This window comes from Primulina tabacum, chromosome 8, assembly GCF_025594145.1.
Source record: "Primulina tabacum isolate GXHZ01 chromosome 8, ASM2559414v2, whole genome shotgun sequence".
Classification (NCBI taxonomy): Eukaryota; Viridiplantae; Streptophyta; class Magnoliopsida; order Lamiales; family Gesneriaceae; genus Primulina; species Primulina tabacum.
The window spans coordinates 40,517,716-40,545,328 of record NC_134557.1 but is presented as its reverse complement, the minus strand read 5'-3'; the positions used below and the strand labels follow the sequence as shown (position 1 = coordinate 40,545,328).

The 27,613-nt window shown below is 34.5% G+C and overlaps 1 protein-coding gene, 1 non-coding gene and 1 pseudogene across 2 annotated transcripts; 1 reads left to right on the top strand and 2 right to left on the bottom strand.

The window, feature by feature from the left end:
- Positions 1-5,880: 5,880 nt before the first annotated feature.
- Positions 5,881-16,301, top strand: LOC142554174 (polyadenylate-binding protein RBP47-like). Its single transcript, XM_075664844.1, has 6 exons — positions 5,881-6,307; positions 13,379-13,856; positions 14,201-14,280; positions 14,354-14,484; positions 15,184-15,280; positions 15,924-16,301. Exons 1-6 carry the CDS (start codon positions 5,975-5,977, stop codon positions 16,050-16,052), a joined length of 1,248 nt encoding a protein of 415 aa, XP_075520959.1. The 5' UTR covers positions 5,881-5,974; the 3' UTR covers positions 16,053-16,301.
- A 6,135-nt stretch (positions 16,302-22,436) lies between these two features.
- Positions 22,437-26,528, bottom strand: LOC142554173 (peroxidase 10-like; annotated as a pseudogene).
- Positions 26,498-26,571, bottom strand: TRNAI-AAU (transfer RNA isoleucine (anticodon AAU)). The gene has a single exon. It is a non-coding gene; the product is annotated as a tRNA-Ile (tRNA).
- Between the last annotated feature and the right edge of the window lie 1,042 nt (positions 26,572-27,613).

Sequence of the window (27,613 nt, the reverse complement as noted above, 5' to 3'; positions counted from 1 at the left end):
TCTTTCGACTTTTGGATCTGAGCATCGCTTCGTTGGGCCTTTCGTATTTTCGATATCAAGTTCGGCTCAATTTGCAATGCTGAGATAGTGACATAATTCCAATTCGAGTGAAAAGTCCAACCAGAAGTACATATATCCTCATGTACCTTGGCGACACAAACAGAAGCTAGAACAGAATCATAAACTTTCCGACTAAGGGCATCCGCAGTAACATTCACCGATCCAGGGTGATATTGAATCTCACAATCAAAATCCTTCAGGAGATCCATCCACCTGCGTTGCCTCATATTCAAATCAGATTGAGAAAAGAGATATTTTAGACTCTTATGGTCCGAATAAATAATAAACTTTTCTCCATACAAGTAATGGCGCCAAATCTTCAATGCAAACACAATGACGGCCAATTCGAGATCATGAACAGGATAACGAGTTTCATGAGATTTCAATTGACGAGACGCATAAGCAACCATTTTGCCATGTTGCATCAGAACACAGCCCAAACCTTTACCAGACGCATTTGTACACACCACAAATCCTCCGGTACCTGAGGGAATAGTAAGCACATGTGCTGTGGTCAATCTCGTCTTCAATTCAAGAAAACTAGCTTCACATTCATCTGACCAAATGAATCGCTGATTCTTCTGTGTCAGTTGAGTAATAGGTTTAGCTATTTTCGAAAATCCTTCAATAAAACGACGATAATATCCAGCCAAACCCATGAAGCTACGGATTTCAGGAACATTCGTAGGTCTCGGCCAATTCAATACAGCTTCGACCTTCGCAGGATCAACAGATATGCCATGTCTCGAAATGGCGTGGCCCAAAAATACCACCTTGTCCATCCAAAATTCACATTTGGACAATTTAGCATATAAATGACTAATACGAAGAGTTTGAGGTACCAGTCTCAAATGTTCAGCATGCTCCTTTGGTGTTTAGCCACCATTGGTGTTTGCTGGAGTTGAAAAAGCTTCCGCCGTAGCTCTGATACCAAGTTATAAAATAAAGACAAGTATAAAAATAGAAATGGATTGCATTATGAAAAATGAACAATAATATTTCTGATGATCAATTACAAACAAAACTCTCCTTTATTTATACACTCCTATAGCTAATAGCTAACTGACCAGTGGAACTAATCTGCTAAATAGTTCCAACAAGAATAACTAACTAATATTCCTCCACGAGGGATAAAATCTGTCCACTAGGTTCTCTTGATTCTTTTTATACTTGGACTGGATCATCTTGCTAACTTTATGGGCTAGCTAAAATAGATTTGCCAAGAGTTGGGCTTTGTGCTAATTGGGCTTGATCCTTATCTGTTCTTGATTGCAGATTTTGCTAGCCATAGTCAGCACAATGATTTCTTGGTAGTTCCGAACAATAGCCCCAATCGTGAAGCAACTCTTATGCTCATTAAATCATGCATCTACATCCAAACTGAATTGACCGCCCGTTTTAGGTTTTGATACATTAAAACTATAGCTCGTTACTTGTAATGCTATTAGATGAAGGGGAAGCTTGGCAAACAATGAGAAATATCAGGATAGATTTCCATCTCCCACTCGCCTACGCAATATTTTAGCAATTAGATCCCTATCCAGATAATGGATTGCCAAATGTATGTTGAGTTTGTACCCAAATTATTTTCCGTGATATTCATGTGTTTAAAGTACATCATCTTTAAAATTTTCGCCATCGAAATATCAAAATGTTGAATGATATGTCACATCTGTTTAGCCAACAGAGCTTTGTTAAATTCAACCATACTATGAATACCAAGATTCCAACTGTGTAGGCTTACAAAAGGACTCCAAGTGGCCCAATGAACTCCTTTGTTCCCTTCTGAAGATTGTCACCAAAACTTAGCACACAATTGTTTCAACTCCTTATAAAGGGAGATGAGAATTTTGAAGCAGGATATAACATATGATGAAATAGCCTACAAAATTGTTTCTTTACCCTCGTTTGAAAACAACTTGGTTGCCCACCCATTAATTCGATGACATAATCTATCTCTAAATGAAGAATGGATATGTTTACTTCTCAGAGAAAAAGTTGGGAGCCCAAATACAAATCATGACATGTGACCACCTTGATACATAGAACTTGCATGATCTCACTATTGACGTTTTGGGATGAACTAGGACAGAATGTTAATGCAAATTTATAAAAATTAACAACTTGATCATAAGTTGTTTTATACAACTGGATATACCTTTCAACCTGCAAACAATCATCTATTGTTGCCTTGAAGAAGATTAGCCTATTATCTGCAAAAAAAAAAAAAAAAAAACGAGAAATAACCGAACTAAGGTCAGCAATTTTGACCCCACAGAACAGCTTATGCTCATCTTCCTTGGTGAGTATTGCTAATAACACTTGAGACACACAAAAAAATGTATTGTGATATGAGATCTCCTTGTCTCAAACCATGTTTTGGTTTCAATTCACCAATAATGGACTGACTAATTTTGAAGGAGTTGGAGACAGATGAAACCCTACGCATAATGAGGTTAACCCAACCCAAAGAGAAACCCATTTTGACCAAAAACGAATCAAGAAATTTTCATTCCACTCGATCATACATCTTTCTAATGTCTAATTTAGGAGCCGTGAATCATGTTTTGTGCTTGTTATGTCAATGTATCTAGTGCATACACTCAAAACCAATTATGATATAATCTAAGACGAGTCTTATTGGGATGAAGACACTTTGGGCTTGGTCGATTAATTGGCTAAGGATAGAGTGGAGTCGATTTGTTACAGTCCACGAGACTATCTTATAATAGATGTTGCCTAAATTGATTGGTGTGAAGTCTTTAGGCGTAAGAGGCTCTGCTACTTTTGGAATACGTGTAATAAGAGTGGAATTCCAGAGTTGTACGGAGAGTTGCAATTTTTTTCTTCAACTGATTAAACCTCACTCTTACGCATTTCTTGATTTTCCTTTGACAAAAGTTAAGTTTAGCTGGAACATCCACTGATTGGTCTAAAGACTGCCGATACTGTTGGATGAACGGCAAAAAATCTTTTTCAAGGGACCATTTATGTTCAAAGAAAAAATAGTTATGATGTTGCTGGATATTGATGAATCCTTCAGGGCAAGGATTAATAAAATTGATTGAAGGTCAGAGCCATATAATTCAATCATAACTTCCATGATGGGGTAAAGCATTTTCTAATCAAAATTACTAAATTATCGATTCAGTCTCTCAAAAACAATATCATCCCCTAATCTCTTGTTGAACCAAGTTAAAAGATCACGTTTGCACTGAAAATCCGACAAACCACAATCTTCTATTACCTCTCGAAAAGCATTTTAGTTGTTTAGCATGATTTCGTCGAAATCTAATCTGCCCCGATACAACGAAAGTTGATTTAATTTTGGAATGTTGTACAAACGACAGAGTAATTCCGAAGAAAATTCACAGAGATTGGCAACATGGTTACAATAGAAGTGGGAAAAGCTCTAAAGTTTCTGATTATGTGTAATAATGCAGTCAATATGACCATATGAATCCGATTTGAAAAAAACATCAAATGAGGCCTTCCAAATAAGCACGAGACCATCATTGTGACCTTGATAATAAGTGTGAAATGACCTTCAAATTGTAATCGGTGTTTCCAAAATTTTCATCGTGGAGCACGCATTTTAGTTTCACTAATAAAGAGAAAATTCGACCATCTTTTGACAACTAAACGTCGAAGTACACGGAATGCACATTGGTTCCCAAGTCCCCGTGTATTCCAACATAGACAACTCACTATGATCGGTGAGGCTACACATCAGCACCTACCGTTGGATAAAGAAAAGAACTCAATTTTCGTGCTTGATTCCTTGATTTCCCAGCAACTCTCAAGATAAACATCAAGAAGAACATGTTTCTTCCCGGCCCGTTGAAATTTGCACCTTGGTATATTTTTTGTCCACTATCGGTGCCATGTCCTCTACGAATCCATCGTTTTCTAGCTGATTGCGATGTGTTAATATCAGAATACGGATCATATGCACCCAAATGCACTTCTTTAACGTTTGACTCAAAACTTGCAAACAATATGAACACCAGCAAATTTACCCATCATCCGTGTAATTCCAGCATATGTCATATTTGTCTTCCAATATTTCTGAATGCATAAATGCAAAATGGACCAATACCATGAAATCCTCAAAAGGAATTTCTGAAGGCTTTTGAAATCCTTTGGGTTATGTTAAAATGACTAGATTTTTGAAGAAATTATAAGGCCACTCAACTAGCGCACACCTTCTGTCTGCCGCAGAAAAGAAGTCCAATAGAAAAATGTTATCCCTCACCACCTCAATCTCTCTATGTGCTTCAAAGCTTGGATGATTTTTGCATTTGAATTCTTAATGTTTCTCTATTAACTACCTTTGAAGAGAACACATTTGCAACCAAGCTCGATAATCTTGTTAGCCATAATTTTTTCAGATCCGAAGGTAATACATAACATTTTCTTTTGTCATGATTAATTAATCGAATTCTTCTGAATCCATCTTACCGACTGACTCCTTGATGCAATCCAAAGAACATTAACCTACCGACCATAGGAAATGAACTTTTACCTCCTTGTCCACCACATAAGCTTCAATTGATTAATCAATCGAGTGATTTCTTCCGAATCCTATCGACCGACTCCTTGACGCAATCCAAAGAGAATGAACCTACCAACCGTAGGAAGTCAACTCTTACCTCCTTGTCCACCGACGAAGAGAGAGACGTATTTCATACTCGAGCCATTTATTAATTAACGACGACAATAATTTACATTTTAGATATTTTTTTAATAAGCTACAACATTAAAAGCTATACACTCTTTTATTTAATACCAAATGAAAGATAGATGAGATACATTCTCAATATATAATACTATTCAAACTAAAGATAAAAATGTCATTATGCCATAATTTCCTATACCCTTTATTTGTTGTAAGTCATGATCATGGTTATATATCTTGTTAATTTGTAACTCTTTAATCCAATTTGGATCATACATCGCTTGTTGATAATATACTCAAATATACGTGTTATCAATAAAAAAATAATTTTTTTGACGAAATATGTCCAACTTATTAGATTAAAAAGAAGTTGACAATTTTGAGTATTGACCAAGTCATGAGTTTATAATTAGACATTGAACCACGATCGACATAACATTCTCCGCAGAGAAAAGTTGAACAAAAGCGAGGAAAAGATCCAGAAGACAAAGACAACTCAATCAAGCACAAACACTTGCAAATGTTTTAGCTTTCACTTTTTCATCATCTTGTTCATATTTGTTTTAAGTTTATTTCAATTTTCAGCGTTTGTTCTCGTCATTCAAATTCGTGAAAAAGATGTTTGTTTCAAATCTTAATGGTTTATCCCTTGTGTTCATGTTAGTTACAAAATTTTCTTTTCACTTTTTCATTAGTTTATTTGTGATATTCACATCAAATCGAAAAGACTAGAACTAACGATCAAATCGAATATTTACTTAGTTTGATTTAGAAGTTTGAATAGCATTTTTCAGATTCAAATTTCTTAATTTGCATAGACAAACCGACTTGGGGATGATCGAGTAGTAGTTTTGTCGGGCATGGGGGTGTATTGAAAACTATTCTTGATTGTATTAGGATTAGGACTTGTACATGAATGAATGCATGTGAAGCAACGAAGACTTTTATAAACAACTCATAAACCTTCCCGACCGTCGATTGAGTCGACGGCCTCCAACCAACGGCCAGATCTACATCACAAAGGGCCCCATTACAACAATAGCTGTTCTCACCTCTATCGACGGCCAAAAATAACCCCATTCACCCATCTACGGCCCACATCCAACGTAGCAGCCATAGCGGCCCGCGTAAAATCCACCCTAGATCCATAAAATTCGCGAACTTCCCCAATCAGCAGTCTTCGCGAATCTCTCCTCCTTCCTCTCCAGCGAGAATTGAAGATTGGAGGGAGGGGAGATGAACGGCGGAGATTCGAATCAGCAGCAGAAGATGCAACAACAGCAGTACCAGCAACAGTGGGCGGCGATGCAGCAGTATCAGCAGCATTGGATGGCGATGCACTATTCGGCCATGGCGATGCAGCAGCGGATGATGTACAATGTGCATTACGTGCCGTACTACCACGGCCACCGTATGCAGCAGCAGTATCAGCAGCAGCAGACGCACCCGGTAAAGAATAATCATCAGATTCAGAGCTCGGGTGATGATAATAAGACCATATGGATTGGAGATCTTCAGCAGTGGATGGATGAAGATTATCTGCAATCTTGTTTTTCTCAAACTGGAGAGGTAAAAATGTTGTCTTTAATGTATTAATAGATTATTATTTCATCTTGATCGCTTGTTGGAGTTTCTAAGTATTCATTTTTTTACTGCTGTTGGCTTGATTTGATCCTATAATTTGGAAAAATTATTGTTGCTGCTTTTACTTGTTAAAGTGTTTTTTTCCCCTGAGGATAACTCATAGGCTTCCATGGTTTGGAAATAATGTAAATTCAATTAAATACTTAAGATTCAACCTTCATGGGAAAAAAAATCTCATCTTCTATACACTTGACTACCAATAAAACTGAACCCACGGTAAAATTCTCATCTTCTAAACATATGACTGCCAATAAAACTGAATGAAAGCAGACCCCTACACGCCTCTGCGATTTGTAATATTGGTGTAAATTAGAACACCTTTTTTTGAGTTTTTCTGGTTTTGGGTTTTACTGGGTCAAAAGTTATCGATTTATAGGCTCTGGAGCCTGTACTTATCTTGAAAATATCAGGATAGATTTTGCTTTAATAAAGAATTTGTGCATTTCAGAATTCCTCTACATCAATGGTTAAAGGGAAAATAATGAACTTTAACGATCTCCATCAAGCTGTTGATGACTTGGTGTTTGAATGAGCTGCAAATTATGGTCGTTGGTCTGCTATATGCTGTAAAATAGGATTTATAAGTGGTTGAACTGTGTTTTGGATGTGGCGTGCTTGAGAAAATTTTATCTGTGAACAGCAAGCTGAAGAGTTTTGATAATAACAATACTAACTATCAGCTCTAATGAACTCTAAATGCGAGAGTGAAACTTTTAAGGCCAGTGTGGTTCCTAGATTTGGATTATCTGAGTTCTAATTGGTGTGAAGCTTATCTTCATAAAGAAGATAAAGACAAGAAAGAGTTCTCCTTTTTTCTCCAATGAACTTTTATTAGGTTAAGTTTTCTCATGGATGAAGGTTAGTCACAGACCATTGATCTGGGAATTTCCCCGTGATCTAAAAATTTGAAATGTAGGAGGAGATTTCCTGGGATTAGTCAAGCACAACAAACTTTTCATCCAGTTACTAGTCTTGAAATCTTAGTTTCCAACTTTGACAACTCTCTTTTGGGAAACATCAGTCCATTTTAATGTAAATGTTTGTGTAATTTTAGGAGATGGGGAAAAGACATAGATGGTTGATAAATAAATGCAGTGACAGAGCTAGATGGAGGCGGGTGCAACCACACGTACCCACTCAAAATTTTAATTTTTTTTATATCAATAAATAAAATAATAATTGATTTAAATCTAAACATTTACTCAATTTTGCCCCCTCATTTTTTTTTCCAAAAAGATTTATTTAATTTATAAGAACATCAATTTTATCTAAAAATTTTTGTATTTAAAAATATAATGCCTAACCCAACTTATAAGATCAATGCACATTCCTCCTTTGATAAAATAGAATTCAAATTTATAAAGAAAATCATTCGACACTAATTATATTTGCAAACTTGTTTAGAAGTTTTAGTCCAGTGAATTCGTTGATTAAGAAAAATTATCTATAAAGTGTCAGTTAGACTTTTTTGAGCTCAATTCAACACAATTACCAATTTCAGAACTTGTCAAGTGTCACTAATTTAGCTATAAAAATTGTCAATATAAGATTAAATAATAAAATACAAGATGAATATTTATGTAACCCATTATTAATGTATAGTGGAAAAAGTGATTGATCAAACTTTCATTTGGCTCAATTATTTCAAATTAGAAAATTAATGCTACACACACTTGAAATACCTATATTTATATATCTTTCTAATTTAAATTAATGTATTACTGTATGATTTATAACGATTAAACTTTTTTTCCATGTTTTTTTATAATTTATTGCTACGAGATATGTCATAGATGAAAAATTATAAATTTTGGTGTTTTAATTACTTTTGTTTTTAAGTAATTTATTTTGAAGATGTAGTTTTACTTCTTTACCATCAATTTCTTATTATTTTGAGAGTAAATATTTAATGCTATCTTTATATTTTAAATATTCTATTGATTGACTAATTTAAAACATTCGATTCGCCCCAGTGAAAATATTCTATCTCCGTCCTTGACGAAATGATATCTATGTGATAACTATGATGAGATCTTAGCAGGCCAAAATTGTCTTTTTCATTTGCTATCTTTAAGTTATGTGACAGCCTTGATCCATTGCTTAAGCTGTCATTGATTTATTTATTTCATCATTTATCCCCTTTTGTTTCATCATTTATTCCCTTTTATCTTGCTCTTGGGGTTGTAAAAATGTTTTAAGATTGAATTTTGAGTTGTCTTCTCATTACTGCTTAATCTATTGGTTAAAAATTGATCCTAGTTTGATTGAATCCCTTATATCTTCACTTTTAACTACTGCGCACCATCAGTCCTCCAAAATATAGGTCCTTTTTCGTGATAACCTTTATCAGTAATCTGTAATGCATAGTCCTAGGAAATCAAATTCTTCTATTGCTTGATTTTTTAAAAATTTAGTTTGAGTTCATTAGTGAATGATCTAGATTGACCACTGATGCTATGTTGTTCTAGAATTCTTTGATTATGGGGTACTGCTGCTAAGTTCTAATGAACACCCTCCAATGACTTGGCTATAATCTATATAATGGTATTTGTTTGGTTAAGAGATTGTCATCCACCCCTAAATGAAGTCTTTTGACATCATAATTTATTAAACAGATGACGATGAAATTGTCTCCATTGTTTTAAGGTTCTTTAAGGACTTATACAGTTTGACAGACATGAGATGTTGGGGTATTGAAGGAGTGAAGTGGTGCCCCATTGAAGATGAGTTAAGTCGAGAGTTAGAAAAGCAATTCACGGAAGAGGAGGTTAAGAAAGTAGTCTTTCAATGTGATGGAGGGTAGAGTCCGGGGGCAGATGGATTTACTTTGGCTTTTTTTCAAGATTGTTGGGTATAGTCAAAAGAGATCTAATGAAGGTTTTTGATTAATTCTTTCAAAATGAGATCATAAATGGTGCGACTAATGAAACATATATTTGTTTGATACGAAAGAAAGAGGATTCGAATAAAGTGAAGGACTTTAGACCGATAAGCCTGACAACAAGTTTGTATAAGATCATAGCGAAAGTCCTAACAACGAGAATTAAGACAGTGATAGCACATACCATATCTGAATCTCAGAATGCTTTCGTTGAAGGAAGACAAATCCTAGATTGTGGCCTCATAGCGAATGAATTGATCGAAGAGGGGAGAAGAAAGAAAAAAATGGGATGGGTTTTGAAGGTGGATTTCGAAAAGGCTTATGACAATGTCAGTTGGGATTTTCTGGATTTTGTTCTGATGAATAAGGGGTTCGGAAGAAGATGGAGATCTTGGATTAAAGGTTGTGTATCGAATGTTTCTTTCTCCGTCATGATTAATGGGAGACCGAGAGGTAAATTCAAGGCGTTTAAAGGTCTTAGACAAGGAGACCCATTATCTCCTTTCTTGTTCAATTTGGTCGTAGATGTGTTGGGGAGATTGATTGATAAAGCTAAGGAAAGGAATCTCATTAGGGGGATCGAGGTGGGTAGAAACAAGATAGAGATTTCTCACATTCAATTTGCTCACGTCACACTATTCTTTGTGCAGAATGACGATCACATTAAGTTCCTGGTGCAAGTGGTGAGAGCGTTTTGTGATATGTCTGGATTAAAAATCAATTGGGAAAAAAGTGCTTTGTTGGGTATTCACCGTGATCAAGGAGAAGTTGAAATGTTAGCACAACAAGTGGAATGTGGTAAGGAGATGTGGCCTATTAAGTACTTGGGCGTGCCTTTGGGGGGCAATCCGTTACAAGCATCTTTTTGGGCTCCCGTTGTGGCTTAGGATGTCGAAAAAATTGGCAAGTTGGAAGAAAGCTTTCTTGTCAAGAGGTGGAAGATTAACACTGATTTCGTCGGTGTTGAATTCTATGCCGATCTATTACATGTCTTTATTCAGGGTTCCTAAAGGGATAGCAGATTCAATGGAAAAGATTTCGAGAAATTTTTTATGGGATGGAGCGGACGGAGATGTTCATAGCCACTTGGTCGCGTGGAACCAAGTATGTAAACCGAAAGAAAAAAGGGGCCTGGGTATTGGGAATATTATATTGTGAAACAAGGCATTGCTGGGAAAGTGGTGGTGGAGATTTTTTGAGGAAGGAGGAACATTGTGGAAAAGAATTATTGTCAGTAAATATGGGTTGCAAGAAAATGGATGGGATGCGGGGTTGGCAAGAAACGAAACGTTCAGATGCCCTTGGAAGTTTATTTCCCGATTATACCTGACTTTTAAGCTGAGAGTGTCAGTTAAGATGAGAGGTGGTAACAAGGTCAAATTTTGGGAGGATATTTGGGTGGGGAATTCTTCTTTTAAAGATATTATTCCAGCCTTGTTTCAGCTATCAACTTTTCACAATCTACCAATAGTTCATTTCGTCCAGTTTGATAATTTTACGTTGACCAATTCATGGGATTTCCATTTTAGAAGAGATGCGAGAGAGGAGGAGATTTCTCAATTATCTGAGTTATTAGGGGTTTTAGATTCCTTTAGGTTAGTCGAAGGGGTGGATGATTATCTAGAGTGGCGTGGGGATTTTTCGGGTAGTTTCTCTGTCAGATCCTTCTATGATTCTTTTTTTCCAGATATTCGCTTTCCAGTTAATCCCCTTTTTAATGTTATTTGGAAAGTTCCCATCCCAAAAAAAATCCAGATATTTTCTTGGACAGCAACTCTGGGTAAGCTACCAACCTCGGAGATGATTCAAAAAAGATGGCCTTCAATTGCCTTGTGCCCAAACTGGTGTGTGCTGTGCAGAAATGAAACAAAGACCAAGGATCATATGTTCATCCACTGTTCTTTCATAAACAAATTGTGGGCTAGAGCTTTGCAAGAGCTCCGATTGATTTGGGTCGTTCCTAAGTCAACATGGGATTTGTTCTATATGGATTTGGGGCAGCTTACTGGTACCAGGGGAAGAATATTGTGGCAATCGGTGGTGCATTGCGTATGCTGGGCGGTGTGGTTGGAAAGAAACCGAAGAAGTGGATTGGAACTCATCAAGATTTTAAGAATGTTTCGATTTTAGATTTGATGAGAGATTGGGCATATGTGTATCATTAAGATAACTTTCATATCATGTACTTCTTGATGACAGTGGATCACTAGTCCACTGATGTACCTTGTCTCAACTTATTATTAATAAAATATTGTTTCTTATAAAAAAAAATAATTTATTAAAAAAGTTCTTATCAACAAAATCACATAAAAGTCATAGATCATATATGTGTGTGTCTATAAATATTTATACTTACATACATATATATCTATATGTGTGTGTGTGTGTACACACAAAATCCAATTTGAATATATCTATATATATACATATACACACACACAAAAAATCCAATTTGAATATATCTATATCTGTATATATGTATGTATGTATAAATATTTATATACACACGCAATCCAATTTGAATATTCAAGCTTTGGACATCTCACTGGGTTAATGTGTATGAATAACAATTTAACATATTTAAGCCTTCTAGAAATCTAGCACGTATTAATTTAGCTCAGCATCTCAATCCAGGATTCCACTAACTTCTCCGGTTTCTATGAAATCCCTATCCAATAACGAAGTCCTACAGGATGGCTATCTTATGAACATACGAACAAAGCCCCATAACAGAGGGTGAGCAGGGACGCTCAGTACGTATAGATAAATGGAAAAGGTGAGATGTATATAAATCTAATGAGATGCACGCATGAATGCGTGTGACGGATGATGTATAGGTCAACAAAGGAATATCAAATCAATAACTTTGGTCATTAACACCCACATTACCCAACCACGTGTTCTCCATATGGCAGTCGCCTACTTCATGGGGTCTTCATTATCTAACATAATATCTCAGGTCCATGCCACGGCATGATGAGCCTATTGTCTGCTTCACGTGGGCTCCATAGTCCAACATAAGACCTCGAGTTCATGATTCAACGAGCCTATCGTCTATTTTACAGGTCTGTATTTCCAAATCATGACACCCAACAAGAACTCCAACTCATTAAGTAAGAAAACACATAAAATTACATATTTTCATTCTATTTTACAACTTCCATACCTTTTGCATAGAACAGTAAAAGGAATACACCTGAACTTCCCGACATGAACTCCCCCTAGCCACAACAACCTTTTCCCAATCAATACAAATGCTCATAACATGGTTTACTACGAGGTATGATGCACCATCATTACTAGCGTCATGAATAATTCATTTAAGCCACTTAAAAATATGTTGATTACCCGTTTTACTCACCTTGTCATCTTTATTAAGTATTTAGCATGCACAGGTTGGAATATGTTCCTAAACATGCCATTATTCATTATTGGCTTACCCATTCTTCAACAAATATTTATATACTCATTTTTAGGCACATAAGATGTCAAACAATCCTCAGCTATGTTTGAATATATTCTAGGGCATTAAGGCATTTAGCAACATGTTTTTTAAAAAATGTAAACTCATTTAGAATGCATCTGTTCTCATTTAAGCCTTTAAACAAACACCTTAGCTACACAGTACAAAACTTGTGGCCAAAGTATGCTTAAATTAAGCAAATTAAACCCCTTGTTTATAAATATCTACTATCAAGTATCAACTCAACTCAATGCCATATTACAAACAAGTGTATATAAACTCGATTGTGCCAGAACTTTAAACTTTCAGTAAAATGGAACAAGCACATAAACAACCAACACCAAGGTTTAGCTATGTTATCAACAAGCTTCGAATTGTTTTTCACTTGCCAGATGCTTTCAAACTTCAGACACTCAAAATATCTGCAAATTTCTTGGCTCCTTTATACACAAACAATAAGATTCTGGGGTTACAATCACGTAAAATAAGGAAAATAACCATGAAGACAAATTAGAGGAAGCACAGCTTCGCTACCAGCCTTGGTTGCTGAACTGATATTTTTTAATGTGTTGGGAATTGTTGCTTTATCTAAGTATTGTATTTGCGATTTATCACTGCTGGAATTAATCTCTTTAGAGATCCATACTTGCAGGTTGTTTCGGTCAAGACTATACGCAACAAGCAGACTGGCCAATCAGAGAGATACGGATTCGTCGAGTTCAATTCTCATGCGGCAGCTGAGAAAGTCCTACAAAGCTGCAACGGCGCCATGATGCCAAATACTGAGCAACCCTTCCGCTTAAACTGGGCAGGATTTAGCGCCAGTGATAGGCGACCTGAAGCTGGTTCTGATTTGTCAATATTTGTTGGAGATTTGGCTACTGATGTTACTGATGAGATGTTGCATGATATCTTTGCCTCTAAATATCCATCTGTGAAAGGTGCAAAAGTAGTAATTGATCTGAGCACTGGTCGTCCAAAAGGTTATGGCTTTGTCAGGTTTGGTGATGAAAATGATAGGTCTCAAGCCTTGACTGAAATGAATGGTGTGTGTTGTTCTAGTAGACCTATGCGTGTTGGTGTTGCAACTCCTAAGAAACCTTCAGTTCAGCAACAATATTCTCCACAAGGTACGGAATCCTTTGCCCTGTTCTGCAACTTGGTGGCATTTTTGCTCCAAAGATTCAGTACCCACCTGTATATAATTGTTGTCCATATGTTTATCTGTGATGGGTGGTACACCACTTGTGTTTGTAAATACATTATTATATTTGACACGGACTTAATATTCTTTGTCCATTACTTTCGATGCTTTACTCTTGCAAAAAAATTAAATGGGAGCAACCGCTTGCATCTTTGTTTCATCTTATTTTGGGTCAAACCTCATTGGAGTTTGTCTTTAACTCTGTCAATAGCAGTTCAGAGATGTACTCTGATTTAATTTTTATTGAATTTTTGTACTTTCACCGTGTAGCTGTGGTATTTTCTGGTGGATACGCATCGAATGGTGCTGTGCCCCAAGGTCAGTCGGATAGTGATTTGCCAAACACGACAGTAAGTATCCCTCTGTAGTTAGTTATGGTAAATTTTATTGTACAACTATTCATGATATCCTTTTTTGTTCTAGATATTTGTGGGAGGACTAGACACTGATGTCACTGATGAAGAACTCAGACAGTGTTTTACTCCATTTGGAGACATTCTCTCTGTAAAAATACCTGCTGGAAAGGGATGTGGCTTCGTACAATTTGCAAACAGGTAAATCCTGTGATGTGGGTCATGAATGCAGAATTTATGATACAAACTGAATATAAAAAGGAAAAAGAAAGGTTCGGATGTAAACATTTGTTCATCCAAACAAGAAATTGGATTTGCTTGATTGCATTTTGCTGACATCTTCATCTTGGTAGGTTATGTTTGGATTGATCAAATTGAATCGATTGGGGATTTGAACTCAAATAATTTAAACTTCCTTTGATTTGAAATACTGGCTGGATGGATGATGTAAGATATTTAGTAAACCCCTTCGCATTAGGATGGTTCATTCAGCATGATCTTTTGTTGAGATAGTCCTATCCTGTACTGAGTCTACTACTGGTCTCTTCTATCCTGTGCTTGTCTATCTTCCTATGTGTAGTGTCTTCTACACAACTGTGTTTTTCCTATCATATAGTGGACAATACACCATATTTGAGATTTCACAAAATTCTTAAAAAAAAGAATAAAAGTTGTGATTCTTGTTGTACATGCTTTTGTAGCCATGGGTGTGATATGATTGTTTTCCCAAGAGTATATATATTATTCCCTAAATAGGGGTGTTCTGAATTAAAATTCTCGATGTTAGGCCCTCATTAAGAAAAAACATGGAATGTTGTCGAATTTTTGCTACCAAGAAAGTTGATACATGTGACTATTACAATACCATGGCATGACCCTTATAATATATCATTTGAACAGAAGCGATGCAGAGGAAGCACTTGAGAGATTAAGCGGCACGGTTATTGGCAAGCAGACAGTTCGCCTTTCTTGGGGTCGAAATCTGGGAAACAAACAGGTAATTCTTCAATTTTTATTTCATTTTGAGTGATTGGGATATTTCCATCTTGGAGAATCTTAGTTCTTTCCCATTTAACTGTAAATTCGTCACCACATGAACCTACATGCCAAATTACCATTCAATACACAAATAAAAGAACAAAGTTCAGAAGTGTAATCGTCAGCATTGCATCCTTCGGAGCTCAATACCTTTTAGCGCCTTGAAATTTTGTTTTCTCAAAACAAAACATTTGGCTGAAACATAACTAGGCATATCTCTCTATATTTTCTGCGTATTCACCACTTTAAGCTTATGTTGAAAGGAGTAGTAGAAAAAGGTTCACTTTCACCATCTTTTTTAATGTTGCCGTTTACAGAAGACCCATCTTTTTTAATATTTGCTATGACATTTCTTCTGATAATCATAACCGGGGAAATATAGATATAGTTCTTCACCAATGTCTAAATGCCCATTCATCAAAATATATACTGAAGACTGTAAATGCAGAGTTTAGCATGTCAAATCCTATCAACGATATGCTGCACTAGAGAGAGAGCCGATGTTTCTTTTTTCGCATGTTTCCTATCAAATGTTTTCTCAGGTTTCCTATCAAATTCACTCTGTAATATTGTTTTCTCTGTACATCCTTCTTGCTTTGCAGATAAGAATGGATTCTAATAATGGCACATACTATGGCAGACAAGTTAACAACGGATATGGACACACCAAGACTACAGCTTATGGAAAGTCTTCAAATGGTCACACAAACCATCAGCAGTCAGTGAGCTAGTATATTCTGCAATTGTTCTGAGATTTAGCAGAGTTATCGTCGAATGAACTTAAAAAACGAAGTCTCCTGTAACGGAATGTAGAATTTAGGTAATACCCTCGGGTGTTCATGCACTGAGACTTTCATAGAATGTTTCATGAATTTTGTAGCTGGATTAATAGCACGTGAGACAACCTTTGTATTTTTATTTCTTGGTGTACCTTTACGTTGACAATTTTGGAACTGCGGTGAGATTGTTTCTTTTTGTTATTGTTTTTTGTTCTTTATTCATTAATCTTCATTCTTTTACTTTCATGATGATATATTTTTTAACACTGTATATACCCTGAATATTTGGTATATAGGTGTATCAAATAACCTTTTCCTAACCGATACTTGTGCTATAATCTAGTTGTGTACCTGTGTACGGTATTGTGCTTATATATAATATATATATATATATATATATAGGTCAGAGTAGATCTCTTGTGAGACGGTCTCACAAATTTTTATTTGTGAGATGGATCAATTCTACCGATATTTACAATAAAAATAATACTCTTAGCATAAAAAGTAATATTTTTTCGTGGATGACTCAATAAAATATTCGTTTCACAAAATACGACCCGTGAAAGCGTCTTAGATAAGTTTTTTCCTATGAGCTAGTATTAAGAACCTATGTGGTTATGTTGTTCCTTGATCTTGTAACAAAATGATCTCCAGTTACTAAATTTCAATTATTTTATTTTATTTTCGGTTGCTAAACTTTCGTTGCTTTGATATAAAATTCGATACATTTTCTTTAAAATTTACATGAATGCAACTTTACACATTTAGGTATCCTTTGGCGCGGACATTTGATTCGAGTTCTACAATAACTAAACTTAAAAATAATTATATTATTCATATATTTTACTTTACTTTTATCCTCCTAATATAAATTTCTTTATCATTTCATACACTAGCCAAACATTGCCTTAAAATACTCAAAAGGACAATCATAAGTTTCGAGCCTGCAAATGAATCGATGTTAACCGATTAGAAATTTACATCTACAGAATAACACATAAGCTATAGAAGATGCATTAGTATAGTATCTGTCGCAATCGTAATATAAATGTACTAAAATGAATTGCGAATTGAAATAAAGTAGAAAACAACTAAACATAAATTAGATCAACAACTAGGTTCGTGAAGAGCCAGTACCCCAAAGTTGGGCTGTAGAAACAATGCTTAGCCGGACCAACATGAGATAAGAGCTCTTCCGTGTCCAAGTTAGTAAACTAGGTGAGCGCGAGACCAAATAGTCACAAGTTTGATTCTCTGGTGCGTTTTACCCGACTAATGTGGTTTGCATGCTACCGCGTGAAGCTCGAGGTTTCGGACGGTCTAGGACCAGTGACAACAACTAGGTCTTAGATGAATAAACTTGGTGCACCTGTGTAAACTCCATGGTACTCCTGGTACTTGAAATACGAGGTTATGAAGGAAAACTGAATGTTAATTACTCGAGTTGACGCTTGGCTAAAGAATAACGGTTTGCATTACTTTTCAAAGTTTGGAGGCTATGTTGTCGAATATCAGAATGTGGCGTTTGTGACTATAGAAAGGATCATGATGCTTGAGCGAACTCTTATCTCGGGTGAATTTATGGTGAAACGAAATATCATTTCACAGAAATTCACTAGTTTAATCTTTATCTATCAGCATAAGTAACAATAATCCTGAATAATTTGTTGGAATAGGGGAAATGGTGCCATTTTTGTTAATGAAACACAATAGCAACAGAGCCAAACTAATCAGGCGACGAACTGGCCGGCTCATCTCTCGGTCCAATCTTGTTCACTTGTCTCTTACATATCAACATTTTCCTCTCGTCCACTTAGAGAATATAAACATTTATTTGTACTTTCTTATGAATATATATAATTTTGAAAGCATCTTTTACTCAGTAAAAGGATTGCTTTACAAGATCATGGACATACTCCGTATTAACCATTAAATGTTCATTATCTTCTTTTGACGTTAAGTCCATGCCTTTGATAAAGCTGTCAAATCATGTCCAAATAGAGTGGTTTCATGTCATTTCGGAAGTTGGAGGATACTATGCAATCTTTCTATATTGAGTTTTTATCTGAATGGCTTGGAATGCATCGTCTTTTTGGAAATCCTCAATGGTTGCCTTTCTGCAGTGGTGTTGGAAAACAACAGTTTTAACTCGTGCACTCCATTCAATAGTGTGGACCGATTATTTGTCAGAGGATGTCTTGCAACTGAAGTTCAATAAAGTCCAAAGTTTTGACTAGATAGAATGACTTGAAATCCTAAATGGCTTGAAGAAATCCAACGGTTTGAAAAGTCTGTATTAAAAATAAAATGAGCGGCTGGTTCTTGAAATAGTTTGATACTGTTTATTTTATCGATCATCAAAACTTATGAGTGCTACAAAATATTCTAACACTTAAACTCACCATGAGGGCTTGAGCCCAATTGTAACGTCCTGGATTCGACGACTGTCCTCGCTGTATCAAGACGAGTCTTTTCAGCGCGTGCTTATATCCTCACTCACACGCACCTTAGAAACTTCTCAGGGGGTCACACATCCTAAAATTGCCCCAACCCAAGCACGCTTAACCTTGGAGTTCTTATGTGATGAGCTACCGAAAAGAAGATGCACTTTCTTGATATGAGTACTACATATCAAATCTTTTAAGCCCTCATCAACTGCACAGTCTCATACCTGAACAATTTCGGAATCCCTCTCCTTCCGGTGCAAGATCGGTTCATTCATGTTCCCTCCGCCCAGAAGCCTGCAAGGAGCCGTTCATTGTACGTGCAACCTCATGCTACCGACGATTACCCCCCGCCTTCTTCGGCCCCGGGCCTCAAACCAATAACAATGAACAATAACGTGATTTCCTTAAACAATGAGCTCTTATTCTATCATGAACAATAATGCGATTTCCTTATTATTCTAAACAAGTTTCAATAACAATGTTTTTGGCGTTGTTGTAGGTCCACCCTGGTCTATGGGATGTGATATTTTTTGCTTATGGCATTCTACTAGTGGAGCTCATCACAAAAAAGTGTACCTGAGTTTACGGTGTCCTTACGGCGAAAAACGAAATTCTTGAATATGATCATGAAAATTCAGCTGTCCGCGACTCTTATGTAGACGAGCACATTGCTTTGCGGATCACTAAGTTGGTTATAATTGTTTGAAAGTCGATTCAGATGAGCAACCAACGATAAGTGTATTGTTGGGGAGTTAAAGGACTTGATGCTTTACGGAATCAAACGAGTTAGAGAAGATCAATATCTAGTTGGTTATCTCATGTCATCCATTATAATTTAATGAGTCGAGCGTAGAGTGCTCATTTTAGAGCTGCACGGGACGTATAAGCTGCCTCCACTTCTCCTTAAGGTAGAGTTGAGGAAAACTTGCATGGCTCGAAATAGGGGCACTGACAGAAAATCAATCTGCGTCATTGTTCATCGTTATTGAGAGTCATATGCGCCCTTAGTCTTCTTTCTTTGAAGACATTTTTGAATCCGCACCTTCGGGCTATGCCAGTTCTTAGCTTCCCGGGACGGGACTAGTCGACTCAACAACAATATTGGTCATAAATTTGCAAATTAATGTAGATACATAATTCTTTTCATATATTATTCAATAACAAATATTATTTCAATTTTACCTATCATTTCAAATAATTATGGTATTTTTCCAATCTTTTCTTTGTTTGATTTTTGAATTATTCAATATTTATTTTAACTATTTTAAAAAAAAATTACTTATTTTTTTGCTTCTTTGTTTGATTAAATATATGATTTTAATGTTTCTTTTTTCATAATGTGATTTGAAGTTGATTAATCTCTTTAATATTTATTTTTTTTATGACCTTATTTTGTTTATTTGAGTCTTCATACTTCAGGTCTTATTTCATTTATTTCCTCTTGTTTTTTTGAATTATCACTTGGTTTTTCCATATCTTTCAACACCATTAACAACACATCATTGTTCTTAGTAATTAATTTATCTAATTTGAAATAAAACTTGTGATGTTTTTTTGTTTGATAATCTAATGTTTTCTTTAGTTTAGACATATATTTTTCGTAACGATATATATATGAGTATGTTATGATTGAGCAGTCACAAATTAGAACTCTTAAGTAGGCTAAAAAATCTTAAAATATGCAAACTCTTGTTTTCTTGAAAACTTCAGCGATTTGAAATAGTTTTGGTAGTCTTGATCTTTGAGATGTACTGCATATTTACAGTAGAATGCTTCAACGGTCGAAATCTTTTTTCAACGATCATCTGTACAGTTTTCCGTTTTTATTGACATACTCTGTACTTACCATTAAATGTTCATTATGTTCTCTTGACTTTAAGTCCATGCCTTTGATAAAGCTAGAAAATCATGTCCAAATAGAGTGGTTATGTCATTTCGGAAGTTGGTAGGATACTATGTAATCTTTCTATGTTGAGTTTTTATCTGAAAGGCTCGAAATGCATCGTCTTTTTGGAAATCCTCAATGGTTGCCTTTATGCAGTGCGATTGGAAAACAATAGTTTTAACTCGGGCACTCCATTCAATAGTTTGGACCGATTATTTGTCAGAGGATGTCTTGCAACTGAAGTTCAATAAAGTCCAAAGTTTTGATTTCTAGATAGAGCGAATTGAAATCGAATGGTTTGAAGAAATCCAACGGTTTGAAAAGCCTGTATTAAAATAAAATGAGCGGCTGGATCTTGAAATAGTTTGATACTGTTTATTTTGTCGATCATCAAAACTTATCGACTTCTGAGTACTGCAAAATATTCTAACACCTACTTAAACTCACCATGAGTGCTTAAGCCCAATAACAATGAACAATAACGTGATTTCCTTCAACAACGAAGGCTTATTCTATCATGAACAATAATGCGATTTCCTTATTATTCTAAACAAGTTTCAATAACAATGTTTTTGGCGTTGTTGTAGGTCCACCCTGGTCTATGGGATGTGATATTTTTTGCTTATGGCATTCTACTAGTGGAGCTCATCACAAAAAAGTGTACCTGAGTTTACGGTGTCCTTACGGCGAAAAACGAAATTCTTGAATATGATCATGAAAATTCAGCTGTCCGCGACTCTTATGTAGACGAGCACATTGCTTTGCGGATCACTAAGTTGGTTATAATTGTTTGAAAGTCGATTCAGATGAGCAACCAACGATAAGTGTATTGTTGGGGAGTTAAAGGACTTGATGCTTTACGGAATCAAACGAGTTAGAGAAGATCAATATCTAGTTGATTATCTCATGTCATCCATTATAATTTAATAAGTCGAGCGTAGAGTGCTCATTTTAGAGCTGCACGGGACGTATAAGCTGCCTCCACTTCTCCTTAAGGTAGAGTTGAGGAAAACTTGCATGGCTCGAAATAGGGGCACTGACAGAGAATCAATCTGCGTCATTGTTCATCGTTATTGAGAGTCATATGCGCCCTTAGTCTTCTTTCTTTGAAGACATTTTTGAATCCGCACCGGGCTATGCCAGTTCTTAGCTTCCCGGGACGGGACTAGTCGACTCAACAACAATATTGGTCATAAATTTGCAAATTAATATAGACACATAATTTTTTCACATATTATTCAATAACAAATATTATTTCAATTTTACCTATCATTTCAAATAATTATGGTATTTTTCCAATCTTTTCTTTGTTTGATTTTTGAATTATTCAATATTTATTTTAACTATTTTTAAAAAAAATTATTTATTTTTTTGCTTCTTTGTTTGATTAAATATATGATTTTAGTGTTTCTTTTTTCATAATGTGATTTGAAGTTGATTAATCTCTTTGATATTTATTTTTTTCTTATGACCTTATTTTGTTTATTTGAGTCTTCATACTTCAGGTCTTACTTCATTTTATTTACTCTTGTTTTTTTGAATTATCACTTGGTTTTTCCACATCTTTCAACACCATTAACAACACATCATTGTTCTTAGTAATTAATTTATGTAATTTGAAATAAAACTTATGATTTTTTTGTTTGATTATCTAAGGTTCTCTTTAGTTTAGACATATATTTTTCTGTAAATGAACTAAATTAATCTTAAATAAGTTTTCAGCTCTATCTTTTGGATACATACATATAATTTACAATCATTAAAAATTTCAATGAATAAATAATAATTCATCATAAACAAAACAGACGAATCAGTTATTTAAAATCAGATGATATAAGTTCATCTTATCATGTCTAAACACAAATAATAAATTGTGAGAAAGGTTAACACATATCTATATAGAAAATATAAAATATAAATTAAATTTTTTACTTGTATAGTTTCTATTTCTAAGAAGTAACATTCACTTGACATCATAGTCAAATTATTCATGAGCACGAACTTTGATTTACAATTATGTTTCCAAACAAAATGAGAGGAAAATATAAGGAATGAAGAAAATTGAGAATCAAGAAATAACTACATTTTTTATTTTTTGACATGCATGATATTTTATCAACATTTTCATCGAATCAATAATATTAAAAAATTAATCAATTGACAACTCAATATTCCACTCCAACATATAATTTCTTAATAATAATAAAGAATAATCATTATATATACATTTATATTTGAATGAAAAAGAAAACTTTGATTTGAAATCTGAAAAAAAAAAGTAAACATAGAGAAATCATAAGAGTCGTATAATTTAAAATCAGATGATATAATTTCATCTTATCGTGTTTAAATACAAATAATAAAGGATGAGAAAGATGAACACATATCTATATAATAAATCTAAAATAAATTGTGTCGAGATCTGACTGATTACTGATACTGACCTTATAACACAAACATATAACTTGTATATATAGGAGCATATTTGACATGTTTTGATTACTTTCACTACGAGAAACAAGCAGTTAGAGACAGCTTCAACTGAAATCGAAGAAGACTATTCACCCGGATATCAATTGTTAGCTGAAGCACATGCTGCGGTACTAAAAGCCATATAAAACAGTGACAATGTAACTAAATTACTAAAATGGTATAACAGTCCAACGCTTGCATCGTTGCTTAGGCTAACAAAAGCAGTTTTATCATCAAACAAATTGCAAAACTGAGTATTCGTCGCAGTTCTGGTAGGTACGACTGTTTAGATAAGTGCAACCTAAAGCTTTTAGACTATATAAGTGTCGCATTTCCATTACTATCACAGAGATTGTCAAAACTAATTCATTGCCCATACGCGCACTCTACAAAACTTATGAGCAAAAACAAAATTAAATTACCTGACAGAACTACCCTGTCTTTCATGTCAAGACCCTTTGCTACAAACTTGGCACTGATGGCATCTAGAGGTTCGAAAGGTGATGGCCGTCAACTGTTCGTTTGCTGACTTCTCGGCTGCAGTAAAACCATCCTGCCTACCTAATGAAACAGGCCAAAAAGGACCTCCTGACTGCACAAATTAGATACATGAATACAAGAGCAGAAGACATATATTGGCTCCAATTTACCCAGTATTATTGAAATTATATGAAGAACAAGCACGGTATGATTATGTGGCTTACCTGAAAAACGGCATCTCTAGCCGCTAGAGTCAATATGTCTACACAGGATACTGTTGAGGGGCAATATTTCTCTAACTCTGCCTTTATGTTGTCGATAACTTCAAATCCTCTAGCAGAATTGTGGTTGGGTCCAGCGTTCTTTTTCCCCTTGAATTCTTTAGTGTCATCCAGAAGCACAGAACCTTCACATCCCTACAAAAAGCATATAGCAACCCCATTAACATCAAGAAATGCAGTCCGTCCATGTTCTAACTTAAAATCCTTATCAATTTTGTCATGCCATATGCTCATAGATGGCGCAACAAAAACTGTGCATAACGGGATTCATCAGTAACTATTTTGCATCATTCTTCACTCTAAGAAAACAATTAACTCAAGTTACTAGACGAGTTCAATGCATAATTTTGAAAGACCATTTACTACTACTCTTATTATATAATCATTATGTTTATTAGGACAAACAAGTCAAATAACAAGTTATTAGGAGACTTATTACATCTGCAAAACAATCATGAAAGTGTAACCGGAGGAGGGAAGCAGCGATTCTATTGTCATTCTGGAATGCTGCCCAAACACCACTACTCACTATCATGGGCAATTGAGGGCAAGAACGTTGAATAAAAGATTATAAAGAAGAAAGAAGCAGGATTGAAAGTTTTACAATCCATTATTTATTCACAATTTCATGATCACTAATCATGGAATCGATTCAATTTATAGTAAGAACATAGTATTATTCAAGATTACTCATTGGTAAGCTTGGAGAGTGGCAATTCCACTAAATTCTCAATTACCTAATTGCCATAACTGACATCATAGAACTAATACATGCATCAAAATAAAGAAGATAAAATGTGAATCATACACCACTTGATAGTTCTTAATTTTTTACACGTTATGATTGCACTTTAACATTTTGAAAAACATAAGTAATAAGAATATTCTGAAGTATTGTGAGCTTGTATCCCAGATATTTCACAACTAATGTTTTCAATTTACCTAATTAAGCACCTTAACAAAATAAAAGGAATAATTGTGAGATGTATAACTATCCTTGCTGCCAAAATTTCTATCTTTATGAAGTTACTTGAAAGCTAGATTACACTTCAATTGCAGAGAAATGTGGAATCATTTTTAGTGTAGGTAACATCTCCGAGCTTTTAAAAAACGCAAAGTATGACGAAACATCACTACCATGCTTCAACTTTTACAAGTTTAAGCTAGTTTAGTACGAGACTAAACATGGAAAAGTGGTTTTAGTTTTTACTATAATTATTATATCAAGTTAATCAATACGTTAAATAACATATAAGATACCAAAATTAAGAATAAATGCATAAATTTTCTTCGTGATACTTCAAATTTTCTAGCTCTTTATCGGATTCTAATTCAATATCATTTTCTTCATTTATATCGTCTTCCATATTGTCCGATACAAAGTCAGGTTTTATTTGGGTGTCTTCAAGTTTTTTTTGTTTAAGAATTTTATTTTATAGTATACTTATCATTAAAATTTTAAATTTTATCTTAAGAGCTCGCTCTTTTTCGAGTTTTTTTCGCGCTTAATGTGATCAACTCAAGGTTTATTGCTTTTTTCTCACTTTTACCCCAATCCAAACTTTTTATTCACGCTTTTTAGAACAATGGTAACTAACAATAAAACAACATGCAAGATTCACGACATGAATTAACACACGCAATAAGTACGTTTTTTTGTGCAAATAATTGTCGTCCTGTTATTAATTATATTAAATAAACTAAAACTTGGGAACTAAATTTAATAAAAAAGTCATATCATGTAAGTAAATTTGAAGAATGATGTCTAAGTACTTGGAAAAAGAAAATTTATTTGGAAAATTCAATTACTTTCATACAAAAGGTACCCAAAGTTATGTCGACCGGGTATCTTTCTTTTTTAGTGTGAACCCTCCGATTCCCAGGGTCGCGTTAGGCCCAAACTATTCTGTTGTTGAGTCAGGGAGCCGTTACGGTGAAGCTCTCTCTCAATGCTAATCTTCCCAACCACAAGACTCGGACCAGACCCAAACCTTATGCAGAGGGAATCATGATCCTTACAACTCGAACCAACATAGATTACATCTAGATGATTCATAAGGTAAGGTTGTACGGCCAAAAACCAAAAAAAAAAAAAAAATCATTTGATCAACTTGCACTCAGGCATATCAGCAAATAGCTTTTTAAAAGGGAAAAGATGCACTTAATCAGTACATTTTACAAGCATGTGCAACACCTACAAGAAATCCACAAATTTTATAATCCAGGGAAGCAAAAACTCTCTGTTCGTTCAACCAAAATCAAGCGGAGACACCTCAGTTTTTAACTATATTCAACAAGTGGAAATCACATGTGTCGCACAACGGTTCGGCTAATTCGAATCGGAAACTGAAACATTAAGAACTTTGACAAAGGCTGCACCAGTTTGAATTTATTAATCACCACTAATTTTCAAGTGCTTAATCTAGATAAGGATTACATCAAAGAAACTGGCTACAGATTTGGCCATGACATTATAATTTAAGGCAAATATGAAGGCGGCGCAATTGCGCAAATATTAAAATATAAACGTAAAGGAATCAGAACAAAATTAAGGGAAAATGTTCGTCTAAAAAAATAATTTCGTGTTAAAAATTTCAACTTACCGAAGAACAAAAAATAATCTTTCTTCGGCTTCTCCGAACTCCCAAAAATTCCGGAAACCCCACATTTTGCATAATCATAGTCTACCACCAGAGCATTCACAGTTGATAATGAGATCCAAACTTCAATCACGATTTTGTAACCAATATTTTGGGGGGGAAAAAAACTCAATTTTTGTGTTCAATTTCCTCAAAAATATAATAATTGGACAAAAAATTAGAAATCGTTTGTTGGCCCATGCAGGTCTCGAACCTGCGACCTTCGCGTTATTAGCACGACGCTCTAACCAACTGAGCTAATAGGCCATTTTGACTTCGTACTCTTAATGTTTATATATATTTATTATATTATTTTTTTTTTGTAATGTAAATATAATCAAATTTCATCTTTCTACATAAAAAACACAGCCGATATTTATAATTTTTTTGAAAAAAAAATGAATTTCATCTCTTCAAAACTCAACAATTTTCGAATTTCAGATGGAGTTTGCCATCCATTGTTCGTATAGTCTCCTCCTATACTGCACAAAACTAAGAGCTGGTTACCTATTTAATATATAAAAATGATATTTTTTTTAATATCAGGGAGAAGAATTTTACGTAGATATCAGATTCGGAATTTTATCATACGAGTAAGTCTCTTGCTAGACGTGTCAACATCATTTATACTTAAAATAAAAACTAATATTTTAAACATAACAAAAAAAATAATGAATCTTAAAGGATATGAGATTCCTCTCAAAAAATTGTCTCGTGAAACTGTCTCGCGAGATATAGCGGATGTTATTGGACCAAGAGACATGTGATATACCGATATATAAATAAATAAAATTCGGAACACATGTAACTTGTAAGACTTAAGAGGAGCAATAATCGATATGTTTCATATCTTTACGTCACTTGATAAAATCCTAGAGTTGACTAAGTACAATTAAATTTGGTCTAGTATCACCTCATATTTCTTACTAAAATAAATAAATAAAAACAATTATGATTCTTGGAGGCTTGCCTCATGCATTTATATGATTAATTTTATCCTAAATTCTAAAAATATTATAAGAGTGGTTTTTGGGATTTGGGTGGATAAGTTTAAAATATATGAATATATAATATAACACAAAAATTATTCAATCAAAATAAATAAATATATATTTTAAAAATTAAGAAAATCATTTGAAAAGAAAATTTTTCCATAAAAAAATTATTTTGCTCTTATTTAATGATTGTTTTAATAAGATATAAAAAATTATTGAAAGTTTTTAATGATTAATACACTAGATTGATAAAAATAAATAAAATAAAATAATATTAGATATAAACACTACACTATATATTGACAACAAATGAA